At 58.7% G+C, this 17149-nt stretch overlaps 1 protein-coding gene across 1 annotated transcript; it reads left to right on the forward strand.

Annotated features, from left to right (window-relative positions):
- Positions 1–3507: 3507 nt before the first annotated feature.
- RHCG (Rh family C glycoprotein) lies at positions 3508–16931 on the forward strand. Its single transcript, XM_037053639.1, has 11 exons — positions 3508–3752; positions 9338–9524; positions 9870–10020; positions 10852–10999; positions 11624–11790; positions 12350–12487; positions 12605–12741; positions 13064–13182; positions 13382–13455; positions 15399–15495; positions 16508–16931. The coding sequence occupies exons 1-10, from the start codon at positions 3563–3565 to the stop codon at positions 15486–15488; spliced, it is 1401 nt and encodes a 466-aa protein (XP_036909534.1). The 5' UTR covers positions 3508–3562; the 3' UTR covers positions 15489–15495; positions 16508–16931.
- The last annotated feature ends 218 nt before the right edge of the window (positions 16932–17149 follow it).

Consider the following 17149-nt stretch of genomic DNA (forward strand, 5'->3'; position numbering starts at 1 on the left):
AAGGCGGCTGCCACACCCTCTGCTTCTCTCCCCTGAGGAGACAGCCGTCCTGTCCCTGGCATCCTCCCTGTCCTCACCATCATCAAGGCAGCTACAGTTTAGGAGGAAGTGACTGGCGTCTCAGGGGAAACCTCTGCCCAACCCTGCCAACCTGAACAGCTGGTTTCCTGAACCCTGCTGTCAGAGGCCAGCCCAGAATGACAGCTTTCAGATGGTCATCAGAATCATGGGGTTGGGTGAGGAGCTGGCCTGGATTCCTCCCGTGGTGGGTGGACAAGAGAAAAAAAGACAAAGAGCAGAGAGGGAAGTCCACTTCTTTTTTTTTTAAGAATTTTTATTTAGCCCTGGCTGGTGTAGCTCAGTGGATTGAGCACAGGCCTGCAAACCACACGATCGCGGTTCGATTCCCAGTCAGGGCACATGCCTGGGTTGCAGGCCAGTTCCTGGCAGGGGCGAGTTCCCAGCAGGGGATGCATGAGAAGCAACCATACATTGATGTTTCTCTTCCTCTCTCCTTCCCTTCCTCTCTAAAGATAAATAAATAAAACATTTTTTAAAAAAGAATTTTTATTTATTTATCTTTAGAGGAAAGGAGAGAAGGAGAGAAATATCTATGTGTGGTTGCCTCTCATGAGTCCCATGCTGGGAACTGGCCTGCAACCCAGGCATGTGCCCTGACTGGGAATCGAACCGTGATCGTGTGGTTCACAGGCCCTCTCTCAATCCACTGAGCTACACCAGCCACGGGGGAAGATCCACTTCTTATCTGCCCTGCAAATCCTGCATCGGGTCACCTCTTCCATGAAGCCCACCCTGATCACTCCAGTGTCCTCCAAACTCTCAACGACCAAGGAAAGTGCTTGATTCTGCTATACCCACCAGGGGGCAAATGACTCGTGCTTCTCTTGTATTGTACAAACATGGGGGGGGGGCATCATTTTTCTCCATGGCACTTCCCACCCTCTAACAGACTACACGCTTTACTGACCCATCTGCTTTCTTTTTGACATCGCTCCCCCAACACCCCCCCAACAAAACAAATTCAAGTTCCATGAAGACAGGCCTTTTGCCTCTTTGTCTCACTGGTACATCCCAGCACCTAGAACAGTGCCTGGCACATAGTAGGTGCGCAGAGAACATCATTCATCCTTTCCTTCCTCCGCAGCCGCACCGGGCAGAGAGTCATGAATCAGACAGACATCACCTCTCTCCTCAAGGAGTGACCCCACCTCCTCAGCATTGGACGGCTCCAAAGGCCGGTGGACCCCCACCTACATCATCCCCAAAGGTCCCAGCCCCTCACCTCCCTCCCCTCCACTCACCACCCTTTTGCTTCCATGTCTTTCTCTGGACGGAGCACACACACCAGGAATCGGGCCTTCCTCGGTTTCGTGAGATGAGACAGCCCGGTGTCTTTGTTGGTGAACACGTTCTCAGCCTCCCTGAGGACTCGCTTTCTTCCTCTCTGGGAATGGCCCCCACATCGCCCCCAAAGGGTCATGGGTCATCAGGATCTTCGGAAAGGGTCTGGCCCCAGCAGGCACCTGCTGAACAGCCCCTCGTGCCGGCACTGTCCTTGCGGTGTCTGGCTGCGTCTTGAAGTGGGCGGGCTGCTTCTCCCACCAGGGAAGTGGGGACCCCCTAGTGCTCCAGGCTGGCGCCCTGGGGCCCCACTCGAGTTCCCTGCTCGCTGATCAAGGGCTCGGTTCCAAGCGTCCTGTGTGGCGTCTGCAGCTGTTACAAATCCGGGATCCAGACCGGTAACCATTGTTTCACATCCAGCACTGGCGAGGGGGAAAGGCATGGGCACCTCACTCGCGCCGCCGGCAGGAGGTGCCTGCCTTGTTTCCGGGGGAATCTAGAAATACGTCTCCAAATAGTTCTGCCTCTAGGAATTCACTGCCTCTAGGAAAAGACTGGTGTTCCTGGATGCTGATGACAGCGTTATTTACTATACCAAACATATCAGAAGCTACCTCATCGTTCGGCAGAAGGGACTGGCCAGATAAAGCATGGTCTACTGCTATTACAACGATGTCGGCGTGCCCCGGCTGGTGTGGCTCAGTGGGTCGGAGCGTTGTCCCCTGCACCAAAGGGTTGCAGGTTCGCTCCCTGGTCAGGGCACATAGGTAGGTTTCGGGTTGGATCCTCAGTTGGAGCGTGTACAGGAGGCAACTGATGGGATGTTTCTCTCTCACGTCGATATTTCTCTCCCCTCTCTCTCTAAAAAAATGCAATGAAAAAATGTCCTCCGGTGAGGATTAAAAAGAAAAAAGATTTGTAGAGGAAGAAGAATGTGGGAAGATGCTTATGAAATATTAAATAAAGCAGGCCATACATCAGCGTTACGGTCACACTCTCTAACTAGTGTGATTTGCAGGTGGTTACAGGTGCCTTTTGGTTTCTTCTTCGTCCTTTTCTGGGGTTTTTCCCCCAAATCTCTACAATATACTCGTAGTACCTTTTTCTAAAAGAAAAATTAGAAAACCAGATTTGTTTGGACCAAATACAGACTAAGCATAGATTTAACTCAAATTCCAGAGTTAGCTCAAGATCCCACACATGAACCAACAGGTCAATCCGGGTCGTCGCTCAGTGATTGTGAGAAACTCATAAACCCTTCTTAAAATCTTTTATACGACTTTTCCTTGATACCCTCTTCTTGGGGAATAACTTGAGATTTACAGAAAAGTTGCAATGATAGTACAGAGTCCCTGTGTACCCCCCTGCCATTTATTGTTATATCGGGAGAGAAACATGAGGTGGTTGTTCCACGCATTCATGCGTTCATTGGCTGATTCTTGTATGTGCCCTGACCAGGGATTGAACCTGCAGCCTTAATGTAACAGAGCCATGCTCTAACCAACTGAGCTGCCGGGCCAGGGATACCTCCATACTGTTAACATCTTATATAAGCAGTGTGTATTGGTTACGACTAAGAAACCAACGCGGGTGGGCCTGCGGCTACTAACTGAACTTCAGACTCCGTTTGGGCTTCACCAGTCTCCCCACTGATCTGCTCCTGTCCCACAGTGCAGTCGGGCACCACCGCGCACTGAGGTGTTTCCGCTCTGGCTGTGGCGGGTCCTCAGCCTCCCCTGGTTCTGCAGGTGCCCTGTAAGAATTCTGCAACCACAAAAAGAAAGGGCCCGTGCCAGCGACGATGATAGCCATTTATGTCTGGGAATGGCTCCGTTTTCTATCTCGGCGGGAGGCACACGCATCACCTTTTCTTCTCCGTTCCAGGGAACAAAGCGGGCAAGGCAGTGCCGTCCGGGAGGTAGGGGTCCCGCAGAGGTGCGGCGCCTTCGCCCGGCCCACTGCCCTCTCGGTCGGTCGCTGCGCCCACCTCTGTCCCCTCTCCCCGGAGAGCCCTGGCCGTGGGTACCGTCGCTAATGGTTGGGCGCGCGCGCGCGCGCGCGCGCGCACGGGCGGCACCTGGATCGGCTGCTGGGTGACCTGCCGAGACGGCCCCGCCCCTGCCCCGGCCCTATAAAAGCCAGTCCGCCTCCGAGCGCCCAATTCCCGCCGTAGCCCGCCCGGCCAGGAGCCCCCGGCAGCATGGCCTGGAACACCAACCTCCGCTGGCGGCTGCCGCTCACGTGCCTGCTCCTGCAGGCGGCCATGGTGGTCCTCTTTGGCGTGTTCGTGCGCTACGACCAGGATTCCGACGCCCACTGGATCGAGAAAAAGGGAAGCCGGAACGTCTCCGGCGGCGACATGGACAATGAATTCTACTACCGCTACCCCAGTAAGTCCCGCCGCCCGGCAGGCCCACCTGCGGCGCGGCGCGCCCAGCCTATCCATCTCTGACCCCGCGCCTGGCGGCTGAGAACGAGGGCGACGGGAGGAGGAGATGCCTCGCACAGCCTCTGTTCCCCGCCTCGCCCCTCGTACGCGGGCGCTCGCGGGGCCCAGGGCATCACGCTGGAGAAACGGCCAGAAGTGCAAAGTGCTTCCCACCCCCCACCCCACCCCCGCCGGTGAACAAGTGACAGGGAAACTCACCCACCTGGGGAACTTATCCCCGGGCCACCACCTCCCAGTCGGAGAGTCCTCAGCGATGTCCTCACAGAGTCCCATCTTGGCCACTAACCAGTGGCGGACCGGGGCTCCCTTGTCCGTCCAGCTGTTCCATACTGTCCTTGTCGAGGGCCGCAGGGACACGTGTGGACCTGCCCAACCTGCTGCCAGGAGAGGTGTGCGGGGCCCCCTTCGGCTGGGAGAGGGAGAAGGGGCATCGCCAAATTCTCGGGGATCCAAGTGCTGTGATTAAGAGCAGGCCTTGGGATCGCGGGACCTGACTTCTCTCGTGGCTCTGCCGATCACCTGGGGGGTGGCTCCATTGCCAGCCTTGCTGAAACTCTGTCCTTACCTGTGGGATGAAAATAACAGGGACCTACCTGCCTTACGGGGGTGGGGCAAGGCTGGTGGGGGACAGGGCTGGGCATGGAACCCTCACTTCATGAGGAACAATTACTAGAAAGGCACTGAACACAGATGCCCTAGGACTCAGGGGTGGGAAGAACTGCCCCGACCCTGGGTCACACAGGCCCCCCGAGGCCTGCCCTGTGGGCACCAATGCTGACCGCCACGCTTGCCCACGACGGGCTGGCACTCCCGGGTCTGTGGGGCCATAGGCCGCGTCGGAGGGGACACAGCCTGAAGGACAGGCAGCCAACCTGCTCCTCGCTCAGATTCAGCTCCATTGAACGAACGACTAGCTTTCCCACCAGCAGAGGGCGGTGTGACCTGGGCTGTGGAATCGCACAGCTCTGGGGCCATCACTGTGAGACTCCCTACGCCCATCTGCAAAGTGGGGGTGTCACTTCATGCACAGAATCTCCAGAAAGACAGAAGGTGGCCGGTCCCTTGTAGGACAGTGAAGGCCAGTAAATGCAGGCCTTGCAATTCCTCGTAAGGAAATGAGTTCCATCGCTGGAGGTATTTAAGTGGAGGCCCAGCATCTCTTTAGAGATGTAACCGAGGCACATCTCCCTGAATGTCAGGTTCAACTCGGATAGCATTTCAATGCCTTCGGGTTGTCCCCACTCACAAGTGCTTTTTGCATGCGGAGTGCTGTCAGGAATGGCGTGTGTTTGGTCCCATGTTGTGGTGCAGGAAACGGAGGTTAGGCGTTTGCCTAAAGTGCTCAGACAGTCCCCGGCACCTGCAGGGGTGGAGCGAGGCCCTCCCGCCACAGCCCAGCTGCTTTCCTGGGCTTCCTGTGGCATGGCCAGCCCCTGACTCCATCCCCAGGAGATTGTGCAGGGACGGCATGGGCCTGGGGACAGCCCCGAGGTGTGGGAGAGGCGGGCACAGAGCCTTGGGAGAATGGAGGGGCTGCCTTGCAAAGAATGGAAGGGGCAGGGCCCAGGCAGCTGCAGGCACCCTTCCTGCGCGTGTGCAGCAGAGGAACGGGAGCTGCCGTGGCCTATCAGCAGCTGCGTGGGAAACTTTGTTTCGGGTTTTGGAGATTTCTGAGACTCGTCTTGGCGGGGAAGAGTGAGGGTCGGAGCAGGTGGGGACCTGGAGAGTGAACACAGCTGTGTACTGGTGCCCCCTTGTGGCCGCTCTCAGGGGTGGCGGCTCCCTCGGGGAACCCCGATGGAGCGCGTCGGTTCTGGGCTGGGCTGCTTGAGTCACCCCCTCTTTCTGAGGAAAGAGAGGGCGGGGAGGGGGCGTCTCACCAACTTCCACTGGCCTTCAGCAAGTCGCCAGGTCAACAAATGCAAAGCTGGTCAGTCCTGAAAGAGAAAAAGAGAAATGGTAGCTAACAGGGTGGAGCAATTGCTGCGCGGCCAGACCTAAGCCGGACCAGACCTAACCCAACCCTCAGGGGGGTTGCCGAGTGGTCACACTCCCCCCACTGGACGGGGAAGGCACAGCAGGTCAGAGAGGTTACCTCCCTTCTGGTTCGCGCCGTCTGGACCTTCGAAGTGTCACTATAAGAAGCACTTCAGGGAGCAGCGAACCTTATGAAACCAACTGATACACTGCTGCGTTTGGGTTGTAGGTTAGGACCAGTTAGGGGGAAAAGGGACAGGAAGGAAGAGAATGAATTGGGGTGGTGTCTGAGGCAGGGGCATGGGGGAGAAGAGACAGCTGCAGGGAGGGTCAGAGACAGGTCAGGGCACGGCTAGAGGCAGGGAGAAAGACAGGGGAGTGGGGGCAGGCAGGGGGGAAGCACTGGGAAGGAAGGGCCCCTGCCCCTGCTCTCAGGCCACGGGGAGAAGGGAGGCAGACCTGAGCCCGCAAACACCTCCCCAGCGAGGTGCCTGCCAGCCCCTCCAGTCTCACCCCTGCGCTCACGGTCCCTCTGTGCCATCAGACAGCTGACACCCCTCTCCTGGAAAGGGTTCTTAGATGCCGCCTTTTCCCAGGTTTCCTCCCCACTCCCGGCCTGCGCCCTCCCGGTCCACTCCTCGGGCTTCCAGGCTGGCCAGCACTCCACTTCTGTGGCTTTCCCATCCCGACTCACCGCTCTCCCTGCAGGCTCGCCCTCTTGGGTCTCAGATGCCAGCTCCCACCGACTCAGCCGGCCCTGTGTCCCCACAGCTGCCCTGACTGCCCCTCACCCCCACCCCCGCCCTGTGGCCTTCCCCCTGCCCTCCCAGCCAGCGCCCATGCCTTCCTGCCAGCTCCCCTCCTGGCTTCTGGAACTGCAGTGTGAGTGGGTCCCACACCCCCACCCTGTTTCGCACCCCTCCCCCAGTCTGTCGCCCACCGGCTGCTCCCGAGAATAACTGTAACACCACGCAGGCGGCTTCACATGCATTAGCTCTGTCTCCCCACGACAGCAGGAAACGTGACAAACCAGGGGACTGGCAAGACACGACATCAGCGGCACATGGCGTGAGACAGGAGCGAGCCGCTGTTTGTGTGAAGCCGCTCGGGTGCCCCCGCAGAAGCTCAGAGTGCAGAGCGGGGGCAAGGCCACAGCTCTCCTGCATCAGCTTGTGCGCCCCCCTGCCCCCTCCCGGAGGTGTGCCGGCCCTCCTCAGCCTCCCCCAGGGGGCTGCTAGCCAAGGAGCCTGTGGCTGCGGCCTGGGCCTCAGGGAAGCCTGCAGAGCAGGCAGAGCATGGCAGATCCCCACCTGGGCAGGGCAGGGCAAGGCAGCTGTGGCAGAAGCGTGGCTGCCCCACACCCCAGCCAGGCAGCAGTGCCCACCTGGGCCTCTGGGTGCTGTGAGCAGGAGGCGCTGGACTAGAGATGGGGCTGGGGCCTCCCCTGACGGGGAACCCCCACCCGGGGTTCCCTGACTGCCGCTCAGCCAGCCCATCGGAGTGCCGCTAACTGGAGTGCCATGGTCTCTCCTTCCTTCATGGCTCCCTGTCAAGAGCCCACCTGGTATCCTCAGAGGTGTGAGCGAGGCAGGCGTGGCCTCACCTTCTCTGCGGTTCAGAGTCTAGTGGTCCTGACCAACCAACCCAACGGCAAACTATAAAGAAGGAAGAGGGATGCCACGAGGGAGGGGACTGACTTTTAACCGGGAGGCCCTTGTGACAAAGTGACACTTTGCTGAAATCTGGAGGAAGGGAAGATGTTGGCCATTCTGCGGGAAAGTCATCCAGGTGGGGCTGAGGGACACAGGAGGGCACAGTGCCTCCCCACTCCTGTTTAACTTATTAGGAGATCGTTTAAAATGCACAAAAAGTTACAAAAACAAGAAAGAGTCCAAAGAACAGTGCATACTCTTTAACTCCGAAAGAGCCGTTTCCTCCCCTTCTTTCTACACATCATGCAAATACACACTTTTTTTCCTCTGGACCATTTTGAGGGTCAGATATACGTCACAGCTCAGGAGCCTTAATTACTCCTGTATATATTTTTTAAAGGTTTTATTTATTTATTTTTAGAGAAGAGACGGGAGGGAGAGAGAGAAGAAAACATCCATGTGTTGTTGCCTCTCGTGCACCCCCTACTGGGGTCCTGGCCTGCAGCCCAGGCATGTGCCCTGACTGGGAATTGAACCTGTGACCCTTTGGTTTGCAGGCTGGCACTCAATCCACTGAGCCACACCAGCCATGGCAAAACTCTCGTATATTCCCTAACGGTAGAGGTATTCTGTTTCAAAAACCACATGAATCAAGCTCATCCGTTTGCACTGGACAATACCGTCCTCTACTGTTTCCATCTAACTTTGCCAATACCGACCTTTCCCTCCGCCAAATCCGGGATCCAGTCTGGACATGGCTATCGACTTTAGCTTCTCCCCTCTGGAACGGCACTTTCCTCCCTTTGCCCTCATTGCCTCGCGAGCAGGTTGGCACTGTGCTTCCTCAGCCGGAATACCATCCAGGTGTATGTCTTCTTCAGAGTGTCACATCTGAAGGCGCAGTGTCCAGCCACCCTTCATTAGTGATGTTAATGTCGATCGTCCACCCAAGTTGCTGCCCACTTTCTCCACTGTCTAGTTACTGGGTTGCTGTCGTTGGTTGTGTTGGGGTTTTTTTTCCCTCCCCTGGGACTCCTCAGCACTCTATGGAGAGACTCAAGTCCATGCAAATGTCCTGCTCTTCATCAGCATAGCTCCCCGGACTTAGCGCCCACCGAGGGAACTTTTGCTGTGAAAATGCCGATTTCCCAGTTTCAGCTCATTCCACATTTCACACCGGGCCCTCGGCATTCTGCTCTCAGCCACAGAACTTCCCTGCAACCTCAGGGTTTCCCTCATGGCCTTTCGTCAGGATGTCGATGCTCAGACCGGTCCCAGATCTGGCCCGTGGGACCCCTTCCTGCCGGCCCCTGTGCCCGGTGACACACCGGCAGGCTCGTTCATGCCTTGCATCACTGTCTCTGCCTCTCAAACGCTTTGCCTTCTGTTATTTCCCGGGAATGGAGGAGCATACAGCGTTCATTCTGGGCGAGTGCTGGAGATGGCTCTACCTTCAGGGTTATCGTGGTGAAAACGGAGGCCCTCAGAGGGGACGTGGCTCGTCCAGGTCACACAGCAAGTTCGCAGATGCGCTGGGCCAGGATTCAGAGCGACAGTGTGCCTAAGTCACACTAGACAAGGACACTTGCCTGGCTTGGACATCTGCGATGGCACAGTCACCTTGTGAGGTGCTTCGCAGACAGAACTGAATGTAATCTCCGCATTTGTGAGTGAGCATCTCGAAGGGGGCTGCTGAGCCCCCAGGATGCTAAGTGACTGTCCAGAGCCGTCTACCCAGCAAATGCAGGATCTGGGGGCCAAGCTCAGGTGGAATGGGATTGAGGGGGCAAGGTCCCGGATCCGGGGTGGAATCCAGCAGCACGGCCCCAATTTCCAAGGCCCTGGTGAGGGTGGAGAGCGGGAGCAGTTACCTACCCCGGCCGCCTTCTCCCTGCAGGCTTCCAGGACGTGCACGTGATGATCTTCGTGGGCTTCGGCTTCCTCATGACCTTCCTGAAGCGCTATGGCTATAGCTCCGTGGGCTTCAACTTCCTGCTGGCGGCCTTCGGCATCCAGTGGGCAGTGCTGATGCAGGGCTGGTTTCACTCCTTCCACAACGGCTACATTCTCGTGGGCGTGGAGAAGTGAGTGGTGGGGGCGGGGCCCTGGAGGGGCGGGCCCTGGAGGGGCGGGGCCTAGGCCTTGGGTTTTGAGCCCACTCCTCCTCATCCAACCAGGATCCATTGGGCCTGTCTCTCTCCCCCCCACACACACACTTTCTCTCTCTCTCCTTCCTGCTCCTTGAGTCTCCAGGATGGGAGTTCTCACAGTGTCCACGTGCCGCAGGGAAGGTCTTCCTGCCCCTAAGTTTAAGGCTGCAGAGACGCCTCAGTGTCCCCTGTCCGGGGGCCGGCACTGGGTCCTCCATGCGGACATGGGGGAGGGAATGGCCCCTAGAGACCGCAGTCCATGGACCTGTCTCCCCACAGCCTCATCAACGCCGACTTCTGCGTGGGCTCCGTCTGCGTGGCCTTTGGGGCGATTCTGGGCAAGGTCAGCCCCATCCAGCTGCTCATCATGACTCTCTTCCAAGTGACCCTCTTCTCAGTGAACGAGTTCATCCTCCTCAGCCTGCTGAAGGTGCCCGGGGGTCAGGATGGGGGTCAGAGGAAGAGAGGGCTGGGGGGGCCAGTCTTGGCAAATCTCCTGACCCTCTTCACCCCACTGTCTCCGCCTCAGAAGTGGGAGCAGCGGTGGGTTGGGCGTATTTCCCGTGGCTTCTCTCCGAGACCAGCACAGTTATTACCCCCATTGCACAGATTGGGGAAGCTGGGTCGCAGAGGGGTCAGGGGGCCCGTCCAAGGCCACGCAGCTAGAAGTGCCCAAGGGCTGTGTCAGCCAGCTCTGCAACCTTAGGCAGAGCGTGGCCTGCTCTGGCTGGGCGTGCCCCGCCGAAAGACTGCTCTGAGGGGGGGAGCAGGAGGCTGAAGAGACGGGGTGTAGAGGGACGGGGAGGAAAGCTGAGTCAGTGAAGCACCTGTTGAGTGTGAGGCGCTTCACACAGGTGGTCCAGGTGTATCCTTGAGGTAGCCCTGCTAGGCCACTACGGTCACCCCGCACCCCCTTGTAAATGAGAAACTTGAACCCTCTGGCCAGGAGAGGAGGGTGGGGGTGGGTGGACGGTGGGAAGTTAGCTGGGAGGCGGGAGGGCAAGGAGTGCGGGAGGGTGCAGGAATACGGGTCACGGTAAGCTCCATGGGTGGTGCTGGGCCAGGAGTGCGCGAGGGCCAGGACCCGGGTGAGGGTGACCAGGGTTCAGGGATCTCTCCTTTCTCCCCTTCCCACTGGGTGGGTCTGTGGAGACCCCAGGCTCTATCCAATACCAGTCAGGTCAGAGACGGTGCAATGCCACCTGTGGACAGCAGGGGGCGGGGGGAGCTGTCCCAGCCTGACAGGCCCCTTGTGCCCAAGGTGAAGGACGCAGGCGGCTCCATGACCATCCACACATTCGGGGCCTACTTTGGACTCACGGTGACCTGGATCCTCTACCGACCCAACCTGTCCCAGAGCAAGGAGCGGAACGGTCCCGTGTACCACTCAGACCTCTTTGCCATGATCGGTGAGAGCGGCCCTAACCCCTGAGGGCCACCTTGATGACCGAGGGCCCCCAGAATGGGTGAGAGTTCAGGCCACTACGGTCCCATGGTCTGGGGGGTGGCTGTCAGCCCCCCTTGGGGACGGGACAGAGAGAGGTCACCCAGGAACCCTCCCCAGATCCCAGACGCTCGGCCAGTCCCCCCGGGCTTTCCCCCGGATGCTGAAGGGCAGACACAGCGGTACCCGGGATGGCGCTCAGGCAGGGGGTGTGGTCCTACTTCCCACTCTGGTCTCTTTAGACACTCAAGGACTTCCTCACAGTGTCACGGAAGCGAGGACAGTGCCACCAGATAATCTCCCTCCAGTGGAGAGAAAGTCTGCCCCTCACGGCGCAGTGGGAGTGGGGGGAGAGGCATGTGGCCCGGGTGTGGGGTCAGGGCCGACCTCCTGGAGCAGACTGACTGGGAGGCTAGTGGGAGGCAGGCAGCGAGCAAGGCAGGGAAGGCCTCAGGGAGAGACCCCAGCACGAGGACGGTGACGGGGTGAGAACAGCTGGGCGTGGGAGTCATTTGACATCCCTGGAGCTGAAGGACCCAACTAACGCCTCCCCCCCACCGGGCCCACCGGCCCCCTGCGGCCTGGCCAGGCACCCTTTTCCTGTGGATGTACTGGCCCAGCTTCAACTCGGCTGTGTCCGACCACGGAGACGCCCAGCACCGAGCGGCCATCAACACCTACTGCTCCCTGGCAGCCTGTGTGCTGACCTCAGTGGCGCTGTCCAGCGCCCTGCACAAGAAGGGCAAGCTGGACATGGTGAGCAGGGGCAGGGGGTGAGGCGGTGGGGCCCTGGGGAGAGGTGCGGCTGTGACCACCCATGCCCCTGTGCGGGTGTGCACAAATCTCCGAGCCCACCAGCAGTTCGGCGAGGCAGGCAGCTGAAAGGTCATAAGAAACTGAGTCTCAGGCAGAAATGATTCGCTGGGTTCCAGCAGAGCCCAGGGCGGGGCTCTCGGACAGGCTGTCCAGCAGGCTGCTCTAGAAGAGCTAGGCCCCCCTCCCGCTCCTCCTCCTGCAGCCTCAGGGGCTGGCAGCTGTTCGGGGCTGAGCTCTGCGGCAGGCCTGCCCGGCAGGGTGGCCGGGACACCTCTCCTCTGCCACACACTGGCCTGCAGCCCTCTTAGACCTGCCCGCACCTGCCCAGCCCACACCTGCAGAGGGACATTGCTTTGATGTCCAGTCCACCCCACCGGGGGGCTTGTGGGGACACCGTGTCACCCTTCATACCATACCACCAGGATGGGTGTTTCAGTTCCTTCTGGCCCCTGCTCTCAGGGAGGGCTGAGGTCCTGCCTGCTCTGCCCACCCCACCCAGGTGCACATCCAGAACGCCACGCTGGCCGGCGGGGTGGCCGTGGGCACGGCCGCGGAGATGATGCTCATGCCCTACGGCTCCCTCATCGTCGGCTTCATCTGCGGCATCGTCTCCACCCTGGGCTTTGTGTACCTGACGGTGAGGGCCCCAGGCAAGGGGCCGGGGACTAGAAGAGGCTGGGTCTCTGGGTTTGGGATCACCCGGGCAGGCTGGCCAGGACTCCAGGCCTGAATGACACCCGTCTCCCCTCTGCAGCCGTTCCTGGAGTCCCACCTGCGGATCCAGGACACATGTGGCATCCACAACCTGCACGGGATGCCTGGCATCATAGGCGGCATTGTGGGTGCTGTGACAGCAGCCTGTGCCACCACATCCGTGTATGGACGGGAAGGGTAAGTATGGCGGAGATGCCGGGGAGGGGAGCTTCGTTTCCCCCTACTGCTGTGCCTCTGGGGTCCGAGACTGTGTCTCCATCCCGGTCTCCCCCCGTCTCCAGAAGACTGTTTTTCACGGGCCCCTCTGCCCACCCTCGTCCTTCCACAGGAGGCTGAGACCAGCTGATCTGTCTGCTCAATGCTCCTATTTTGTAGATGGGAAGGCTGAGGCCCAGGGTGTGTTGAACACTGGTGCCCGCTCACATTTATGATGGGGTGGCAGCATTTGGCTCCTTGGCCCCTCTGTGGGGCCCTGACCTGCCCCCTCTCTTCACCTCAGGCTGGCTCATGCCTTTGATATTGAAGGTTCTAACTGGTCGGCAAGCACTCAGGGCGGTTTCCAGGCCGCAGGCATCTTCGTGTCCCTGGCCATGGCCCTGGGGGGCGGTGTCATCGTGGGTAAGTGGGAATGGATGGGCCAGAGAAGGTGGGGCCAATGTGGGGCTTGGTGGTTGAGGAACCCAGGCGTCTGTAGCAGGGGCCCGCTGGGAGCTACCAGGAACCCTCTGTCTTGCCCTGACACCGCAGGACTGGGGACGTGCTGGGTGCACAGAGAGGAAGTAGGTCCTGACCTCTTGTGACCTCCAACTTCCTTTAGGATGCATTTTGAAATTGCCCATCTGGGGACAGCCCTCTGAAGAGAACTGCTTTGAGGATGCCGTGTACTGGGAGGTCAGTTCCACGGGCCCATCCCCCGCACCAGGACAGTGGCCTCCCCGCTGCCTAGACCCCACGCATGCATGGCCACTGGGCTGGCACCACAGGGAACAGAGGCTGAGGATTGGAGACAGAGGCTGCCTCACCTTGCTCCTTCATCCGGGTGTCCGCGTCTCCCGAGGGCTGCAGGCTTTCATCTAGAGCAGTAATTCCCAAAGCACGGTCCCCATCAGCATCCCCTGGGGACTTGCCCCCGGAACCCAAACCTCAGGGTGGGGGCATGTCTGCCTCCCAAGCCTGAGCTCAGACATAGACCCCGAGCCCCTGCCGGGGGCCACGCTGCCTTTGTGACAGGAAGCTCCCTCCTTCGGTCTCTGGGCCAGGGGGGCCAGGGGGGCCAGGGGGGCCAGGGTGCCCATACAGAAACCCACTTTGGAAAACGTCCTTGTGGAAGCCGAAAACAGTGGGGTATCTTTTAAAACATGCCGTGATGGGGGCTTCCCGTGATGTCGGTCAGTACCACCTCGCCCGCATCGTGATGGGGGTGTTTGCCTGTGTTGGGTGGTGGACGAGGGCAGAGGGTCCTTCCCATCTCCTGTGCTTCTCCCTGCCCCGAGGTGTGGCCTGCCCAGCACTGCCTGGCACGTGGCTGTGTGGCACTAAAGCCATCCCCAGGTCTTTGGGGGCAGTTTTCACCGTGTCTACCCTAAACCAGTGTCATGTACACAATGAATACACCTGTTTAAATCACTTCCTTTAAATTGTCTTTTAATTTCACGTGTTGACTCTAGGGAGGGAGGAAGAGAGAAAGAGAGAAAAAGGTTTGTTGTCCACTTGTTGATGCTTTCGCTGGTGGATTCTTGTATGTGCCCTGACCAGGGATCAAACCCACAACCTTGGCCTATCAGGACGACACACTAACCAACTCAGCTACCCGGCCAGGGCCTCTGAATTATTTCTTTAAATTATAAAATGAATAGAAGCTCATGAAAGAAAATCTGGACATAAAGAGAAATGGAAAGAAATCCCATTATCCTAATTCAAGCACCCTTAATATTTTTTAGTATATTTCCTTCCAGGTTTTTTTTTCTGACACAGCTGAGAAGATGTTATACACCCAGTTGGGTGTGCCGTTCCTTCCCTTTATTTCTCATAAGAAGTGTTCCGTGTTATTAATTCTTAATAAACTTTCTTGGCAGCATAATTATTTGCATGCTATATTTAAAGTCAGAACCCAAACTATTTTAGACGCCACGATTACAAACCACGCGGATCTAACGCTCTCGAAACAAATGAAGAAAAGGCCATCAATTCCCACCGTCAGATGTTCGGTGCTGCTTGGTAAAGAATAGATCACCTGGAATAGATCCACGGTGATCTATTCTAGGTTCACACTTCTCCCTGCGGAAAACCCCGCAGCGGCAGTCATTTTTGAGTAACAGAAGTCCGTGCTGGAGAAAGTGCACGCCCGCAGTCTGTCCCCCAGCTGTCCGCTGTCTGTCCCCTTCCCTGGCCTCTGGGCGGTTTCCCTGACAGACACGTCCCCAAGGGGATCCACTCCCTGTCACAGAATACGCACCGCACACCTTTCAAAAGGGGGTTCAGCGCAGCCCAATCCCGCGCCCCACCCCACCCCCCAGGCTGGGTTACCAGCCTCTTGAGCGCATTTAGGACGTTGTCATTGTCCCTTTCACTCCAGTGCCTTCCCAGTGTTCCAGCGGGGCAAGGGCTCTGGTCCGGCAGGGTCCCAGCACCCTGGACAGTGGCGCACGTGAAGTTGGGGCGGGGCCCAGGGTGCCAGGCGGCCCTGCTCCTCCGCGCGCAATCTGCATGGTGATCGCTAGGTGGCGCTCGCCACACACCATGTGCGACTCCTGACTCGCCCAGGCTGCTCACGTTCCACCAGGGCCGCCAGCCCGGCCTGGGGCAGAGCTCTCAGCTTTCTCCTCTCTCTGCAGGTGCCCGAGGAACCTAAGAACGAAGCCTTACATCCTGAGGACTCTACCCTCAAGCCATCAGATCAGAACCTAGGCTCCCAGAGCAGGTGAGAGACAGGTAAGCATGAGTGTGGCTTGTCAGGTTCTCCCAGGGGGAGAGGTGCCCAGCCCTGGGGATCAGATGACACCGGCAAAGAGAAAGCCCCGAGAAATGAGGATGTGAGCGTCCCCCATCCTTCTGCCTGGGGTGGCGTGGGCGGGCTGGGGTTGGTGGGAGAGTTGCTCAGTCAGGCTGTCTGCATCCTAGACAGACTCAGGGAGATGTGGACCGCCCGCAGGGAATAGCTGGGCTTGCTGCTTACTGGCCGCCGGACTTGGAGGGTCTCTTCCCCCCAGAGACTGGGTCTCATTTACTAAAGTAGAGAAGACAGGACTGGCTCTACTCAGTTGATCAACTCCAGCAACACCCTTCCTTCCTTTCTCATTTCTATGAACTCACATTTCCTAGCCCTCGTCCTTCTTTGCATCTAACCCTCCAGAGATCCCTGAGAGAAACAGGCGCAATTACTTCCCTCCCTTTGTTTTTTAAAAGATTTTATTTATTTATTTTCAGAGAGGGAAGGGAGGGAGAAAGAAGGGGAGAGACACATCAGTGTGTGGTTGCCTCTCACATGCCCCCTCCTGGGGACCTGGCCCGCAACCCAGGCCTGTGCCCTGACTGGGAATTGAACTGGCGACGCTTTGGTTCGCAGGCTGGCGCTCAGTCCACTGGGCCACACCAGCCAGAGCACTTCCTTCCCATCGATAGACAAGGGAATGAAGGCCCAGAGAGGGGTTCGGGATTACAAGGCCACAGAGCTGGCAGGTGGATGCACTGGGGTCTTTCCAGGTCATTGTCATGGCCCCTGTTATCATTATTTGACCTCCTGGAGGCAGGAGTTTGGGAAGAGCTGTGTCTGGGGCGAAAGACTAAATGTCCTGGCAGGAGAGGACACGGGTATGTTAAGGAGAGAGAAAAATGAGGCCGTGACCAGTGGCCCCAGCGCTCACTCCACGCGCGAAGGGAAGGTGCCCGAGGGCCTACAGCAGGAGCTGACAGCGGCCCCTGCCCTCCGCTTTCTCCCTTGCAGGGTCCACTGACTGTGTTGGTGTGAGAGAAGGAGCCGGTGCTGGCCAAGCTGGGCACACAAGGACAAAGGGAGCGGTATCGGCCTGCTGGCCTGGCCCAGGGAGCCGCCCCCCAGCTGCCCCCCTCATCCCAGGGGGCCTTCCTGAGACTGGAGAAGGAGGAAGTGTAGACGAAGGGAGCATTCAAGCCAGGTTCCCGCTGCAGGAGGCCCGCCGCCGGGGTTCTTCGTGGCCTCATCCTAAGAAGAGGAGGCTGGAGGAGGTGCTGGGTCTGGAAACAGACCTCAGCTGTCCTGTGTGACCACTTGGAGGCCAGCGGCCCCCTGCCCAGCTCTCGGCCTGCACGCCCCAGGCCCCCAGCCCCCAGGCCTCTCTGTGCTATGTGCGGAGGGCAGCTGCTGTGAATAAACCGTGTTCTTTGTAAAATGGGTGTGAGTACCCTAACGGCCAGCCTCAGGGTGAACAGGACCCAAGGGACAGGGCTCCCTGCCCCTGTCCAGACCTCCCACCCTGAGCTGCTCTCCGTGCTGAGGAGGAATTTGGGGTGCTGGAGCCTGCTGCTGCCTGGAGCCCCCTGGCAAAGCGCAGCTTTGGGGCCTGGGCGTATCCCCAAAGCCCCTCCTCACTGCACGCCGACCACCCCC

Source organism: Sturnira hondurensis, unplaced genomic scaffold (genome assembly GCF_014824575.4).
Source record: "Sturnira hondurensis isolate 20B ecotype Veracruz unplaced genomic scaffold, ASM1482457v3 Scaffold0007865, whole genome shotgun sequence".
Lineage (NCBI taxonomy): Eukaryota > Metazoa > Chordata > Mammalia > Chiroptera > Phyllostomidae > Sturnira > Sturnira hondurensis.

Excerpts from the sequence above, each read along its gene's own strand:
- RHCG (XM_037053639.1), top strand. The coding sequence starts at position 3,563 with ATGGCCTGGAACACCAACCTCCGCTGGCGGCTGCCGCTCACGTGCCTG. Across the intron at positions 9,525-9,869 it reads ATTCTCGTGGGCGTGGAGAA|CCTCATCAACGCCGACTTCT; the intron begins GTGAGTGGTGGG and ends GTCTCCCCACAG. Across the intron at positions 10,021-10,851 it reads TCCTCCTCAGCCTGCTGAAG|GTGAAGGACGCAGGCGGCTC; the intron begins GTGCCCGGGGGT and ends CTTGTGCCCAAG.